Raw genomic sequence first — 14,448 nt, forward strand, 5'->3', positions numbered from 1 at the left:
GAGGCCTCCACCCAACAACTGACAGCATATAATTGCAAGAAATCCATTTGAAAATTCTTGCACAGATTATACTTTTTTAAATGTCCTCATAAAAACATAATTTTGCAAGAGAACATCAAATAAAGGTATCTATTTCCAAGCAATAGCTTTGCAGCCAACATTCATTTGACAAGCACCCTTCAAGGGCTGGCAAAAATGGAACCACAGATTGGCCTGACACAAATGTTCTGGAGCTGATGCCAGTCACAGCCCCACATCTAATCAAGAGATGGCACAGAAAGGATACAGTAGAGGTTGCTGTGCTTGATCCAGAGAAAATGGACCTTCCCACGGGACAGGAGGGGCGTCAGGGCACATTCTTCCTCCTTCTGCATCAGCAGCGGCATGAAATGATCGATCTCCGACATGTTCACATCTCCCTTGTAATTGCGACTGATCAGTGGCTGCAGGGTGGGAAAGCAATTCCACAAGGTTGAGTATGTATCAGTGGCATGTAGTTTACCCCATTTTTGCCAAGGCTCCAGCTAGACGACATGGCATCTTTATCTCATTCGTCCTCGCACCGCACACTATCCAGAATGAGTGAAACGATATCCGATAGTGATAATGAGACCCCCACAGGGGCTTTGTTTTTTGGGGGCGGCGGCCTGGATTGGATCACACAGTGTTGGGGATAAGGACTTAACTACCCCCGCACCATTTAAAACCCCAGCCCTGGAACAACAGCTTTCCGGTCCCTCTGCAGGGACCCGTATCATTTCCCCCACAGGGCCAACAGCTCTGCAAAAAGGGACAATTTGCACGGGGGAAATGAAGCACTTGAAAAGGTGACAGTAGATGTGACGGAAAGCCTTCCGCTATCACATCCACTTTCTCCCCAGAGGATCGTCAATGTTGCATTCCAGCTGCTCTGGGTTTCACACACCAATCGTTACATTCAGCCCAAATTAAGAAGAGCTCCTCTCCAGCAACTTGTTAACCATCTTAATAGGTGTTTAATTCTGTTTCTTTAGTCATAAGCAGAGCTGCTGTTTTGAAGAAATAGAAAGAAAAGGCCTGGGCCAAGTGCACACCAGTTGCCAAAGAGCCAGCAACAAAGCCCAGTTGTTTTAGCCTTCATTTCCCCCCACCCTGTCCTTATTTTGAAAAAAAAATTCCGCACACCAGAAACTCTGTGAACACAAGAAAACGCACAAAACAGAGATCATCAAAATCACAGCATAGATCCAAAGGGCTTGTCAGACTCTTGAGCACTCAACTTGTTCTTAATAGCATTCAGGGCTTTTTTTCAGCTGGAACGCAGTGGAAGGGAGTTCTGGCACCTCCTGAAAATGGTCACATGGCCAGTGGCCCCGCCCCTGATCTCAAGACAGAGGGGAGATGAGATTGCCCTCTGTCTGGAGATCAGGGGGCGGGGCCACCAGCCATGTGACCATTATAGCAGAGGGCAATTTAAACTTTAAAAAATTCCCTAAAGTGATGTCTCTGTGCAGTCCTGAGAGCGTGCACACACTTTGCGCGCATGTGGTACTGGAGGCACCACCTCCCACCAGGAGTTGCCCCCTGTGCTGGCAACCCACTGAGTTCCACCACCTTTTTCCCCAGAAAAAAAGCCCTGATAGCATTTATATAGCATTGAGAGCCAAGCTACAAGTGACGCCTGACACAGGTGGGACACTTATCAGCTTCCCTCAAGTTCTGATGGGAAATGTAGGCATCCTGGTTTTACAGCTTGGCTCTCCATTACAGCTGCAAGACAAGGACGCCTACATTTCCCATCAAAACTTGAGGGAAGCTGACAAGTGTCCAACCTGTGTCAGGCGTCACTCACCTCAGGGCACTCCCAGAGAAATATCTGCAATGATCAGTAACAGAACCGAGGTTATCGTACTTTGGTCACATCATGAGAAGATTCTCTGGAAAAGTCAATATGTTCAGAAAAGTGGAAGGCAGTAGGAAAAGAGGAAGAGCGAAAACAAGGTGGCTGGACTCCATAAAAGAAACGACATCCAGTTTGCAGGATCTGAGCCAGTCTGTTAACGATAGGTCGTTTTGGAGGTCTTTTATTCATAGGGTCGCCATGGGTCAGAGGCGACTCGATGGCACATAACATACATCAGTAACAGCCAGCAAGAAAAAAGGTTATTATCACAGCAGGGGGAGGCATGCAAAAGTGTTGCTTGTTCAAGGCCACACAGAAAGATCAGGAGGGAGGGAAAATCTGAACTAGAGCCTTCTTGGGCAACTTTTATTTTTGTACACTATGCCCCCCCCCCCGCGAAGAAAACAAGGACACTAAGAAAGAAAGAAAGAAAGAAAGAAAGAAAGAAAGAAAGAAAGAAAGAAAGAAAGAAAGAAAGAAAGAAAGAAAGAAAGAAAGAAAAGCCAAATGGACGGAAGGAGGCGGAAAAGTTCGTCTCCTTCGCCCAGCGTCTGCCTCGCCTCCCTCGGCTTCCCTTCCTCGCCGGCTCGTCCCTGCCCTCGTCCGCCCCCGGCCCTCTGGCCCAGCTGGCCGAACAGGTTCCCGCTGAGCTCGCCCCCAGCAGAAGCACCAGCGGGCCGCTCGGCCGTCGAGCTTCTGCGGGCGGCCCCCAGCCAGAGCCGGCCTCGACAGGCGATCCCCCCGGAGCAGCTCCGGGACGGGCCCAGCGAGGCACTGCAGCGCTGCGCCCCTCCGGGCTCCGCGATCCGGACCGGACCGGGGGCTTGGTCGGCGCCCCCCCCCCGGCACTCCCGTTGGGCCAGCGCGGGGCCTTCGCGGTGGCGGGGAGGAAGGAGGCCTCCGGCGGGCAGCAGCCCCGGGGCGGGAGACTTGGCGCGGCCGGGCGCTTCGCGGCGCTTGCCCACCGTCGAGGGGCGGCCCTCACCTTGCCTTTCAGGTCAAGGATGAAGACTGCCGAGGCGGACATGCTGGCGCCGCTTCCTCCTCGGGGCCGCTTCCTCTGCCGCTGCCCCCGCCTTCCTCCCGCCGCCGCCCGCCCGTCACCTGAGCCAGGTGCCGGAGCTGCGCCTACAGGTGAGCCTTAAAGGGGAGGAGAGCTCCGGAGGTGGAGAGAGCCGCCTTGAGACGGGCAAGGCGAGCGCCCCAAGCAGAAGAGGCCGGTGGGAAACTCGAGAGCCGGCCGGGGCGCAAGGCTGTCGGAGGGAGCGGGTCTCCTCTGGTCTCCTCGGAAGGAAGTTGGCTCATTGGCAAGGGGAAGGCTTTCCGCGCAGGCTGAGAGGAACTCTGCAGTTCGGTAAAATAATAGAGTCCAGCAGCACCTTTAAGACTAACCAACTTTATTGTAGCATAAGCTTTTGAGAACCACAGCTCTCTTCGTCAGATGCATCGTCGGCGTAAGCTTTCGGGAACCACAACTCTCTTCGTCAGATGCATCTGACGAAGAGAGCTGTGGTTCTCGAAAGCTTACGCTGCAATAAAATTGGTTAGTCTTAAAGGTGCTACTGGATTCTTTATTATTTTGCAACTATAGACTAACACGGCTAACTCCTCTGGATCTAAAATTCCAGACGTACTAAAACTAAGGTCACCGATTGGGGACAGGGTAAAAGCAGGAACGGGCATTAAACAAATAGCGGTACTAGAAAGAACAGTGGGATATGTTAAAGACATCGGAGAACAATATTTTAGAAATGAAAACATGGAAATAGCATGCTTTTATTAACCCTTTCTCTGCCAAAATGTTCCAGGAACAGCACAAAACAGGCCGGAGCAGGCACTAAAGAAAGGCCAGTACCACAAAAAAACCAGTGGGAAGCATTAATGACACAGAAGTTCAATATATTAAAAATGAAAACATGAAAATATTCTGTTTTTATTAACCCTTTCCTGTGAAAATGCTTCCGGAACAGCACAAAACAGGACGGAATAGGCACTAAAGAAAGGCCAGTACCAAAAAAACCCAGTGGGAAGTATTAAAGACACGAGAGAACAAGAATTTAAAAAGAAAAAACACTGAACTGGCACACTTTTATTAACCCTTTCCCTGCCAAAAAGTTCCCAGAACACAGAATGGGCTGGAACAGGCAATAACTAAATGCTAATACCACAAAAAAAACACTTTTATTAAACCTTTCCCTGCCAAAAAGCCCCTGGAACACCATGGAACACACTGGAATGGGCACTAAATAAATGCGAGTATCATCAAAAACCAGTGGGAAACATTTTAGAAAGGGATAATAATTGTAGCATAAGCTTTCGAGAACCACAGCTCTCTTGTGTCTGGATCAGCCCCAGCACATGTCCTTTTGTAGGGGACATTCCCTGGACTGCTGAGCTGTATGATTTAGGGTGATCCAAAGATTTTTTGGGGTGCAATTATTCCCTCCTTCTGCTTATTGGTTTGTTCTGGGGCCACCCTACTTTGAAGCTGTTAACTCAAGAACAGGGCTTTGGAGGAGGACCCAGTTTATGTCCACTTTAGAGGACAGAGTTTGCTGGATATAGAGGGGTATGATATGTGCTCCTACAGTCTTTATTTTGGCTTTTCAATTTCCCCCAATATTTGTGTTTTGCTCTGCGAATAAGGAACTAGGAACTGGGAACCAACTTCAGCTCCCTCCTGCTCTTAGATTTGGCCAGCCCCTTTCAAGTCTGTGATATACATTCTGTCCATGTTTCCATTGTTAAAGATTTAAATCCAAGCCTCATATGGAGGGATTAGACCCTCCTTACCTTCCCTCTAAATTTCCTTTTGACCACCCCATGAATTTTTTAGAACTTTGGCCTTCCAAAATGAAATGTTTGAAATTGGGTTTTGGTTGGATTCTTTCATTCACATATAAGTTGGACTCCACTGAATTGTGATCACAACCAGCTCTACACCTCACACCAGGTTATGAGCATTACTTAGGACTAACTCCTGGATCACCTCCCCTCTGGTTAGTTCCATGCCCCTCTGTTCCAAGGAACAATCATTTAGATTCGCCTCTATGCTTGAGAGGAGACAGATGGCAGGGTCTCAATCAATTGCCTCAGTTGCTCTCAGCATCCCACAATTCAGGATACATCAATCTCCAGTTTTGACACAGGGGCCATTCTCACACATTTTCACACATTTTAGTGCTTTTTTGCACCGAGACCGTTAGTTGCGATTCCGCTATCATGTTCACTGTTCACTGTTCACATCGCCTTGACTTATGTGGCTGCGTCGTAATTCCAGAAGTTCACAGGACGCAGAAAAAGCGCTATTCTGGACGGTAGATGAGCTCACGTCACAGCTGACAAAAGCATCTTCCCACCCATTTTGGCTTTTTTAAAAACAGGAACCCAGATTTGTGGTTTATCGCTGTTTCTATATGCAACATTGAACCTCTCCTCCCCAATGGTAGCCTGGTGAGGCTGTATTTTTTGCCCGACAATTTATTTAAAAGACATTGGTGGATCAAGGGTCGTCAGTGGGGAGACCCTTCGGAGCAGGGCTTTCTTTCAGCTGGAACACGGTGGAAGGGAGTTCCAGAACCTCTTGAAAATAGTGACATGGTCAGCGGCCCCGCCCCCTGATCTCCAGACAGAGGGGAGTTTAGGTTGCCAGCAGCGCGGAGGGCAATCTAAACTCCCTTCTGTCTGGAGATCAGGGGGCAGGGCCACCAACCATGTGACCATTTTCTCCGAGGGCGATTTAAACTTTTAAAAACTCCCCCTTGTTCCAGCTGTCCCAAAGTGACGTCATTGGCCTTGGGAGCATGTGTGCCCTTTGCGCGCACACGTGGTACCAGGGGCACTACCTCCCGCCAAGAGTTGCCCCCTGTGCTGGCAACCCACTGAGTTCCACCACCTCTTTTCCCAGAAAAAAAGCCCTGCTTAGGAATCAGTGATCTCAAAATGACGCACGCATGCTCAGTAAACCACTGCCAGCCATTATGTTCCCACTCAAATTTTTTCAATGAATTTGCGCGATTGTGCTGTCACTATAATCTTTTTTTAATCCAATAGTTTAGGGGTGTTCCGTTATTTGCAAAGCATAACTTTAACATTAAACATATAATGTCCTTGGTTTTTAAAAGCTGGCTATTAGTGCGGCTGGTTCCTTTTAAACAAGACATCGCAATAGCACAACAAAAGTGTCCTTTTAAAAAAAATTAGACATAACTGTCACCTGGAGTCCTGGTCGTGGGCAGGAAAATCTCTTCCTAGGGAGCAGGAACCGAGGAAGGAGGAGGGGTTGAAAGGGCATACTCTGAAGAAGCGTTTCCAAGCATTCTCATGCAGGCGAAAAAAGCGCTGAAAACGTGTTACATAGTAGAATAAACAATGACGAGTTTTTCATGGGTGAATTACAAGGATGTGTATAGTGAGTATAGTGAAACCAGGGCTTATTTTGAGGGGGAATGTGCAGGAACGCAGTTCCGGCAGTTCCCCAAAGAGGTCACATGTCAGGTGGCCCCGCCCACCTGACTCTCAGCCATTTTGGGCCCATTTCAGCCTGGATTGGGGCTGAAACGGCCCGAATTGGGCCTCTGACAGGTGGTGGGTCACTCTCCCACTCAGCAGTGGCCCAATCCAGACTATTTTGGGCCCCTTTTCGGCCATTTCCAGCCCCTTTTTGCCATTTTGGGCCCAATTTCGGTGCTGAATGGCCAGGATTGGGTCCAAAACAACCAGGTTAGGTGATGTCAGGGTGTGTGGCATATGCAAATCAGTTATACTAATGACACACTTCCGGTGATGGCAAGAGCTGTGGCATATGCTAATGAGTTATGCGAATGAGTTCCTCCAGCTCTTTTTCTACTAAATGACCCCTGAGCGGAACAATTGCAATACTGTGGCGCTAAAATAAGGTCGTGTGAAAATGGCCATGGTATCCTATGGTATCATGGTATCATATGACAACAGTGGCTAGGCTTTTATATGCACAAACATGGAAAAGTACAGTATTGCCTTCAATGGATGACTGGATGGTGAAAATGGTGGAGTTAGCGGAGATGGCTAAGCTTACAGCTCGGATCAGAGATAAAACATTGTCTACCTTTATGGTTAACTGGAAACCCCTTATTGACTTTCTGCATGAGATGAGAAAAAATGAATTGATGATTTGTGGATCTGATCTTTAAGAAGATAAATTTGGGAAAAATAAATAGAAGGGGGGCAGTACTGAAAAGGTAAATTTTGGAGGTATTAAAACTACAAGTATAACGTTTGTAAAGGTATGATAGGTGTTGTAGAGAAAAATGGAAAATGTAATATGTCTTTTTTTTTTGTCGAAGGCTTTCACAGCCGGAGAACCATGGTTAGTGTGGATTTTCCGGGCTGTATAGCCGTGGTCTTGGCATTGTAGTTCCTGACGTTTCGCCAGCAGCTGGGACTGGTATCTTCAGAGGTGTAGCACCACAGGGTGTGACACTGAGAGATCTCTGTCTTTTGGTGCTACACCTCTGAAGATACCAGTCCCAGCTGCTGGCGAAACGTCAGGAACTACAATGGCCGTGGTCACACGGGCTTTTATTTAGCGCTAAAATGGCGCTATTTCCCGGCAAACACCCACCTTATTCCAACACTGTAGCGATTTTCCCTCTTCTGCTTTGTGCTTGATAGTCGCGCTATTTTGTGCCTCAGTGTGAATGCCTCACATCGATGTATTTCGCCTCGCAACGCCCTATGCCTTCCCTTCAATCCCAGAATCCATTTCTTCCTGCGACTCCCCTTTTTTTTATTTTATTATGTCCTTATAACGCCATAACGACATAACACAATGCAAACTTTCTGCTGAAGTAAAAATGACTCAATCGCCATGGCAGAGTCTTCAGCGATGGGGATCATGCCAGACAGGGAGTTTTCTGCGGGCAAAGGGCTATTTATATAATTTCAACGTTGGAAAAACAAAAGGGTCGTAATGTTTTGCTCTAACGGGATGTTTATATGCTGTTATTCCGTTATAGCGGAATTAAACGCCAGAATAATAAAAAAGGGGGGGAGCTGCTTCTGCGCAGTTAGAGAGAACAGAACAGAGTGCTTCGGTGTGGACAGCTGGTGGCGCGAAGAGCCGTTAGGTGACCCAAAGAAACGTTACTGTGCCGATAACAGTAGGACGCTATATGCTGTAAATTTAACGGAAGAGATGCCCGTGTGACGACGGCCAATGCCAAGACCACGGCTATACAGCCCGGAAAATCCACAACAACCATGTCTTATTTTTTTTCCTTTATTTTTTTGTTCTTTTTTTCTTTTTCTGTATTCCTTTTTCTTTCTCGTTTCTTTACTCCTTTATTGGGCTTTTTATCTTATTAATAAAATAAAAAGTATTTAAAAAAAAATATCAACTTGCCACCAGATCTTTCTCATGGACTCTGGCATTGTTCACAGGGTTGGGTGCACCGGAGCAGAATGCTATCAGAAGTTCTCATTCATCTAAACATTTGCAGATGAGCAGATGAAGACGGTCAAAATGTGATTTGGCTGGCTGGTCTCTCTCCTTTAAGCCAAGCTGCCTAAGGGCCAAGCTACAAGTGACGAAGGACACTTGAACGGCAAGTGAACAGACTCACATGTATTCCTCCCTGTTCACTTGCCCTCCGCTTGCCCTCCACGTAGCGATTGAGTGGAGGGCAAGCGGAGGGCAAGTGAGCAGGGAGGAATACATGTGAGTCTGTTCACTTGCCTTTCAAGTGTCGTTCATCACTTGTAGCTTGGCCCTGATTGGCTGCAGGGTTATAGAACCATCTTGTCTCTCTGGCAAGCTGGAGACCCATCTTGTTCTCCAGAACAGAAGCAGAGGAGGAAGAGGGGAAACCCAAGTGTTGCTATACGAAAGGAGCAGGGCTGCAGAGCTAATTGGCTGGCCTACATTAGGCAGAATGTTTTCTTTTAATTGACAACACTTTCGTGCTCCTTTGGCCTCTGACTATCTGAAACCAGTGGCACACTCTTTCCAAGCGTCACCAGCTGCTCTGCTTGCCAGCTTTCAGCACTCATGCCAAAAGATGCTCAGGAGAGTGACAGAAAATCTCAGGGCTACTCCCAGGCACAGAAGGGGGGGGGCTTGAGATGTTTAACAACACGCCATTTCAGTTCGTATCTGAAGTGGAAACCGGCAGCCTGCAATCTATTCATTCAAATACGAAAAATGTGCAACGTTTAGAAATGTGCTGCTGAATTTGTGAGCATGCCAGCGCAGCGGCTGGCTGTGCTTGTGAGTGGGAGGCAGCGTTCCAGGGCCAGCACGTGTGCCTCTGCCAAGGGTGTCGCTCTGCTGAGCCGGGGCAGGTGCTAGAGACCTGAGACCTGGCCTTCCCTCCCACACCCCTCCCAGCTTCCCAAGGCTGGCAGAGCTGAAGGAGAGAAGAGGGACCAGCTGGGAGGCACAGCGTGGTGACTGGCACAGAGAGGTGACACGGCTCGGGAAGAAGCGGCTCCTGATACCGGTGGGCATCCCAAACAACAGGTGGGGAGAGAGGAGGGGAGGCTGCTTGCCATCCACCTGGAGGGGGTGGCTGAGGAAGTCTGTTGCTGGAAAAAAGGAGAAGAGCAGGCAGGTGGCACCTGGCAGACAGTCATGTTCCTTCTCGAGGGTGCCTTGACAGAATGTCTATTCACGTGCCGCCCACTGTAGCTCAGCTGTATCTTCTTTACCTTCTCCTCAGGAGGCAGCTGGTGGTCTTGGGTCGTCCGTGATGGTCCCAGAGATGAATACCAGTATGGTAGATGGCCCGGTGCCCTGGGAGAGCCTCTTCCCCCTGGTGGGGGTTGCCCCAGCCAACTGCAGCCAGGAGGAGGCGCTGGCGCTGCCCACCTTTTCAGCCGCAGCCCAGGCCCGCGTGGTGATCACTCTGCTGCTGTGCGTCTTCTCCACTGCCTGCAACGTGGCTGTCCTGTGGGCCGGCGTGGGGAGGAGTCATGCCAAGCGCTCCCATGCCCGTGTCCTGCTCCTGCACTTGGCAGGGGCAGATCTGCTGGTCGCCCTGGTGGTGATGCCACTGGATGCCGCCTGGAACATCACCGTGCAGTGGCGGGCGGGGGATATGGCTTGCCGGCTGCTCATGTTCCTTAAACTCCTGGCGATGTACGCCTCGGCTTTTGTCACGGCCCTCATCAGCCTGGACCGCCAAGGCGCCATCTTGCACCCGCTGGCCTTTGCAGAGGCTGGGCAGAGGAGCCAGGTCTTGCTGCAAGCTGCGTGGCTCCTAAGCGTGGCGCTCTCCGTTCCTCAGGTACTTTGGACACCCTCTGGGGAGAACGAGCCCTGCCCACTGGTAGCATCTGGGCAGCACAGGGCATGTGGCAAGGGGAAGGGGTCCCAAAAGCTTTGCAGGGTCTTCTAGCCGGGAATGTCAAAAGCAAGGATGAGAGGGTGGCCGTCAAGCCTGGATATCCCAGGACAAGATGGATATCCAATGCAATCCCCTTTCCTTTGTGGAAGGCTGAGCTGCAGGAGGAGCTGTTCCATATCTCCCCCCTGCCATGTCATTGTCCCCACAGCTGTTCCTCTTCCACACAATCACCATCAGCGCCCCTCAGAACTTCACCCAGTGCACCACCCGGGGATCCTTTGCCCAGCGCTGGCACGAGACGGCCTACAACATGCTCACCTTCTCCTGCCTCTTCCTGCTCCCCCTGCTCATCATGCTGTCCTGCTACTCAAGGATCCTGCTGGAGATCTTCTACCGCACCGGATCCACAAGCACCCGTGAGTTCCCAAGGGAGACCAAAAGGGCGCGGGGGGGGGCAGAGCCTGAAGGGCCCATGCAGCTCGTAGCCACAGGGTGTTTGGATGGCTTTTGTGAAAGGTTATGGAGAGTTCTGGATAGGCCAGGAGACCCTGATCTGGTCAGAGCTCAGAAGCTAAGCAGGGTTGGCCGTGGTTAGTAATGGGATGGGAGACCTCCAACAAAGACCAGGGATGCAGAGGCAGGTGATAGCAAACCACCTCTGTTCGTCTCTTGCTGTGAGAACCCCACCAAGGTTTGCCATAAGTCAACTGTGGCTTGACGTCACTCTCCATCGCTATGAAGAATGTAGCAATTCTGGTAACTAAAAATGGAATCTCCCTCCCCAATCAGAGTATTATAGCCCCAATTAGCAAAAGCAGCCAACGGGGCGTGGCTGCCTTCCAGTCTCCCCTGCCTGTTTCAAAGACCTGACCTTCAATCTAAACCTGTGTCACAGCTCTTATGGCCGGGGGAGTCTTTGGGTGATCTCTTCCTGCCCGCTTTTGATGTGGAAGGGCAACAGAGAGAAACTTGGGCCCCTATTTGTTGGGGATTTGGGAGGGGAGGACCCTGCAGGGGCTGATCCCCTTTGGGTTGGCTTACCTCTTGTAGTACTTCCTAGTGGCTGCAGAAGTCCTGGCAGGTCAGCCGCAGAAGGCAGGTGTGTCTCTGTCCAGTCTATGACCAGAAGGTCCGTGCAGCTGTCTCCTTCCTTCTGGGTCAATGAGGCTTTGTTCATCTGTCTGCATCCTGGTCCACCTCCGTCCTTTGTCGTTTCAGTGTCTGCTATGGAGCTGCCTTTGCGTCGGTCGCGCAACCCCATTCCACAAGCTCGGTTGCGTATGCTGCGCCTCAGCGTGGCTATTGTGTGCTCTTTTGTGGTCTGCTGGACTCCCTACTACTTGCTGGGTCTCTGGTACTGGTTCTGGCCAGCAGCGATGGAGTCCCAGGTGTCCCATTCACTCGCCCACCTCCTCTTCATCTTTGGCCTGCTCAATGCCTGCCTGGATCCTGTAATCTACGGCCTCTTCACCATGCCCTGGCCCTGGAGGCTGCGGGGCTGCTGTGCAGAAGATGGACCAGGGCTACAGCCTCAACCTTCGTCCTCCGTCACGGGCTCCTTCCACTGCTCAGCTTCCACCGTTTGTGACAGACGGGGGACATCCCATCTTGGCCTCGTGGAGGCGGCCAGGCCCCCAAGTGTCTGGACCAAGGGCCCGATTCATGGCAGCTGCTTGTGAGACAGACTGACAGCTGGGGCTTCTTGCCTGGGCCACTCCATGCCAGGACCTTACTCCTCCAAGCTCTCCATCTTGGCATCACATGCTGTGCCCCCTGAGGAAACGGAGACTTGAGGGTCCATACCTTGGGCTGGAGAGTGCCATGTAGGTGCGGTATGCCAATCGCCGTCCAGAAGTGTATGAGGATACAGCCGCTGCAGCTTAAGAGCGAAAGCCTGAGCATCCTTTGAACGAGGCTCATAGCATGTTGTCAGCATCAGGGCCACGCCCTGAGAAGCATGTAGTCGTAATAAACAAGTAGGTCTCTTGTGAACGTGCAGACTTATTTCTCCTTTCCAATGAGCCAGGAGTAGGAAATGGCTTTTCTAGCTTTTTCAGGCACATTTTTGATGCGTCCCCATTTAATTTGCTGCTAAGGTGGGGGGGGGGCAGGTCCTCTGGAGTGTCTTCCAGGGGTAGAAAGAACTGTGGCTCCCCCCATCCCATCAGCGGCGGCTACCCCAAAATCCTTCCTGCATCTGCTGTGCTGCTTTTGCTGTTTGGGCTAAGTAGGAAGGTGTGCCAGGAAGCCGCAATGCCGTAGCCGGGTCATAGGCGAACCAGGTGACCCCCCACCCCCCGCCCTTCTGCAGAAGAACAGCATGCCAGATTTATGGTGTGGCCCAGGCCTATGCAATACCAACTTTTCATGAATGTTTATTAATTAAAATACAAGATTAAAAAAACCAGTCTCTAGAGCAAGGGAAAGGGGGTGGCCGAGAGTAGCAGAAAGCATGCCTCCTTTTGCTGTGCTCCTCGCCTGAGTATCTGCTAGGCTCCCGGTTATTCCTGCATTTCCTCCACAGAGCTCGAGGAGAGATACATGGCTTCCCAACAACAGCCCTGTGAGGTAGGTTAGGCTAAGAGGCAGTGATTGGTTGAAGATCACCCAGTGGCTCAGTAGGTATTGAGAGCTCCTCCATCCATGTCCAACATGAACTCGGAAGGGACAGCACAGCCACCAAGGGGCCCTCCTGCCTTAGCAGCAGCCCTCCTGCACATGATGCTGGCTCCTCCTTCCCTTGGAGGCCTGGCTGAAAGTGGACATGAAACAGGCCCTGTGGCTCAGCTTCTCAGCTCTGTGTCAGGTCTATGGATGACAGGCTATGGCAGATAGATCCCTGTACCCTCACAGCAAGCACTCCATGGTCTTGGTTGAAAAGGCTTTATTCAAGGAATCAAATCATGTTCACAGGTTGATCAGAAGGTTGACAGGAATAACAAGATCTGTAAAACTATGGTTCATATAGGTGCCAAGTACATATCCCCCCTCCCAACAGGAAAACATAACTGGAAGCAGACCTGAGAACTCCCTAAATAGTTTACATGCTTCGTCTAGACAGGAGAGAGGCAATAGATTAAGAATGAAACACGGTATTCTTCTTCCCCCTGAGAACTAGCAGGTTTGCAAGGTCAGAGACACCGAGCTTCAAAGCACAAGAGATAAGGCACTCTGGATACAGCAGGCCTGTGAATAAAAGGCATCAGCAGTATGATATCAAGGCACAGCATAGAACAGTGGTTCAGCACAGAATAATGGTTCATGGCAACCCACCAGCTGAAAAATAATGGCATGGATGGGTGACAGACATGACACTCTGCTCCCTCTGGCTGGCCTCTGCTGCTTACTCCAGAACCAGCACTGCTTCAGAGTCTTTCCATGGTGGAAGATTCTTTTTAAAGGGAGATCGGAAGATCGGTTGTGTCAGGGCTTGCCGCGGCTGCCACTGGGCGTGGCACTGGGCGGTCTGCTCCTGACATCACAGAGGGGCCAGGGACTCTGCAGGACCCTGCTCTGTGGAAGGAGGGGCAGTATACCTCACCCAGACTCCCTCTCAGTCCACTCGCTGGCCTGCTCAACCTGGCCTGCTTACCCTCTGCATCCTCCTTCATCTCCTCCTTCCAGAACTCACCTCCACCCTTGCATCCTACTGCTCTCACTCCACATCATCACTCCTCACTCACACCCACCACCTCAGAGCTCTTCCTAGCCACCTTATATAGAGCTTCCTTTCCCCGCCCCGCCCTCCTTCTTGGCTTGTTCCCTCTCCTGACTTGGCCCAGCTGTGCCTTCCCTCAGGTGTTTCCCTCCTACCACTAATCCCTTCTTGGCTTCCTTGCCTTGCTGGCAGGGTGGGGTTGAATGCGAGCCATCCCCAGCTGAGGTCTCCTTGGCCTTGCTCACGAGGAGCTGCCCCAGCCGGCTTCTGTGCTGCTGAGCCTGCCTGGCCTTGCTCACGAGGAGCTGCCCTGGCCAGCTTCTGTGCTGCTGAGCCTGCCTGGCCTTGCTCGCGAGGAGCTGCCCTGGCCAGCTTCTGTGCTGTCTGTTCATTGATGCCGGGAGGGGCTACCCATCTCCTCCCCCAGAATGCCTGTGGCAGCTCCACCTGGAGGGGCTTGGCTCCTAGCACCTCCTGAGCCAGGCTGCTGTCCTCTAGCCAGGGTGTGGCTCTGGGCTGTAGTGGCTGCTTCTCCTCCTTGGAAGGTAAGGGCTCTGTTTGGGTTGTTGCTGTGTCCCTATTCC

The 14,448-nt window shown here is 51.0% G+C and overlaps 2 protein-coding genes across 2 annotated transcripts in view; one reads left to right on the plus strand and one right to left on the minus strand.

Moving 5' to 3' along the window:
• AP1M2 (adaptor related protein complex 1 subunit mu 2) overlaps window positions 1-3,008 on the minus strand; it is a 27,681-nt gene extending 24,673 nt beyond the window's left edge. The window contains exons 1-2 of the mRNA XM_055002422.1: window positions 2,868-3,008; window positions 287-443 (exon numbers count right to left, since the gene is read on the minus strand). Coding sequence (XP_054858397.1) covers window positions 287-443; window positions 2,868-2,909 — 199 coding nt within the window. The 5' untranslated portion in view covers window positions 2,910-3,008. The remainder of the gene's footprint in view (window positions 1-286; window positions 444-2,867) is intronic.
• LOC129345329 (gonadotropin-releasing hormone II receptor-like) lies at window positions 2,943-12,011 on the plus strand. Its single transcript, XM_055002423.1, has 4 exons — window positions 2,943-3,016; window positions 9,580-10,146; window positions 10,415-10,622; window positions 11,425-12,011. Exons 2-4 carry the CDS (start codon window positions 9,610-9,612, stop codon window positions 11,883-11,885), a joined length of 1,206 nt encoding a protein of 401 aa, XP_054858398.1. The 5' UTR covers window positions 2,943-3,016; window positions 9,580-9,609; the 3' UTR covers window positions 11,886-12,011.
• The last annotated feature ends 2,437 nt before the right edge of the window (window positions 12,012-14,448 follow it).

The sequence above is a fragment of the Eublepharis macularius genome, chromosome 18 (genome assembly GCF_028583425.1).
Source record: "Eublepharis macularius isolate TG4126 chromosome 18, MPM_Emac_v1.0, whole genome shotgun sequence".
Taxonomy (NCBI): domain Eukaryota; kingdom Metazoa; phylum Chordata; class Lepidosauria; order Squamata; family Eublepharidae; genus Eublepharis; species Eublepharis macularius.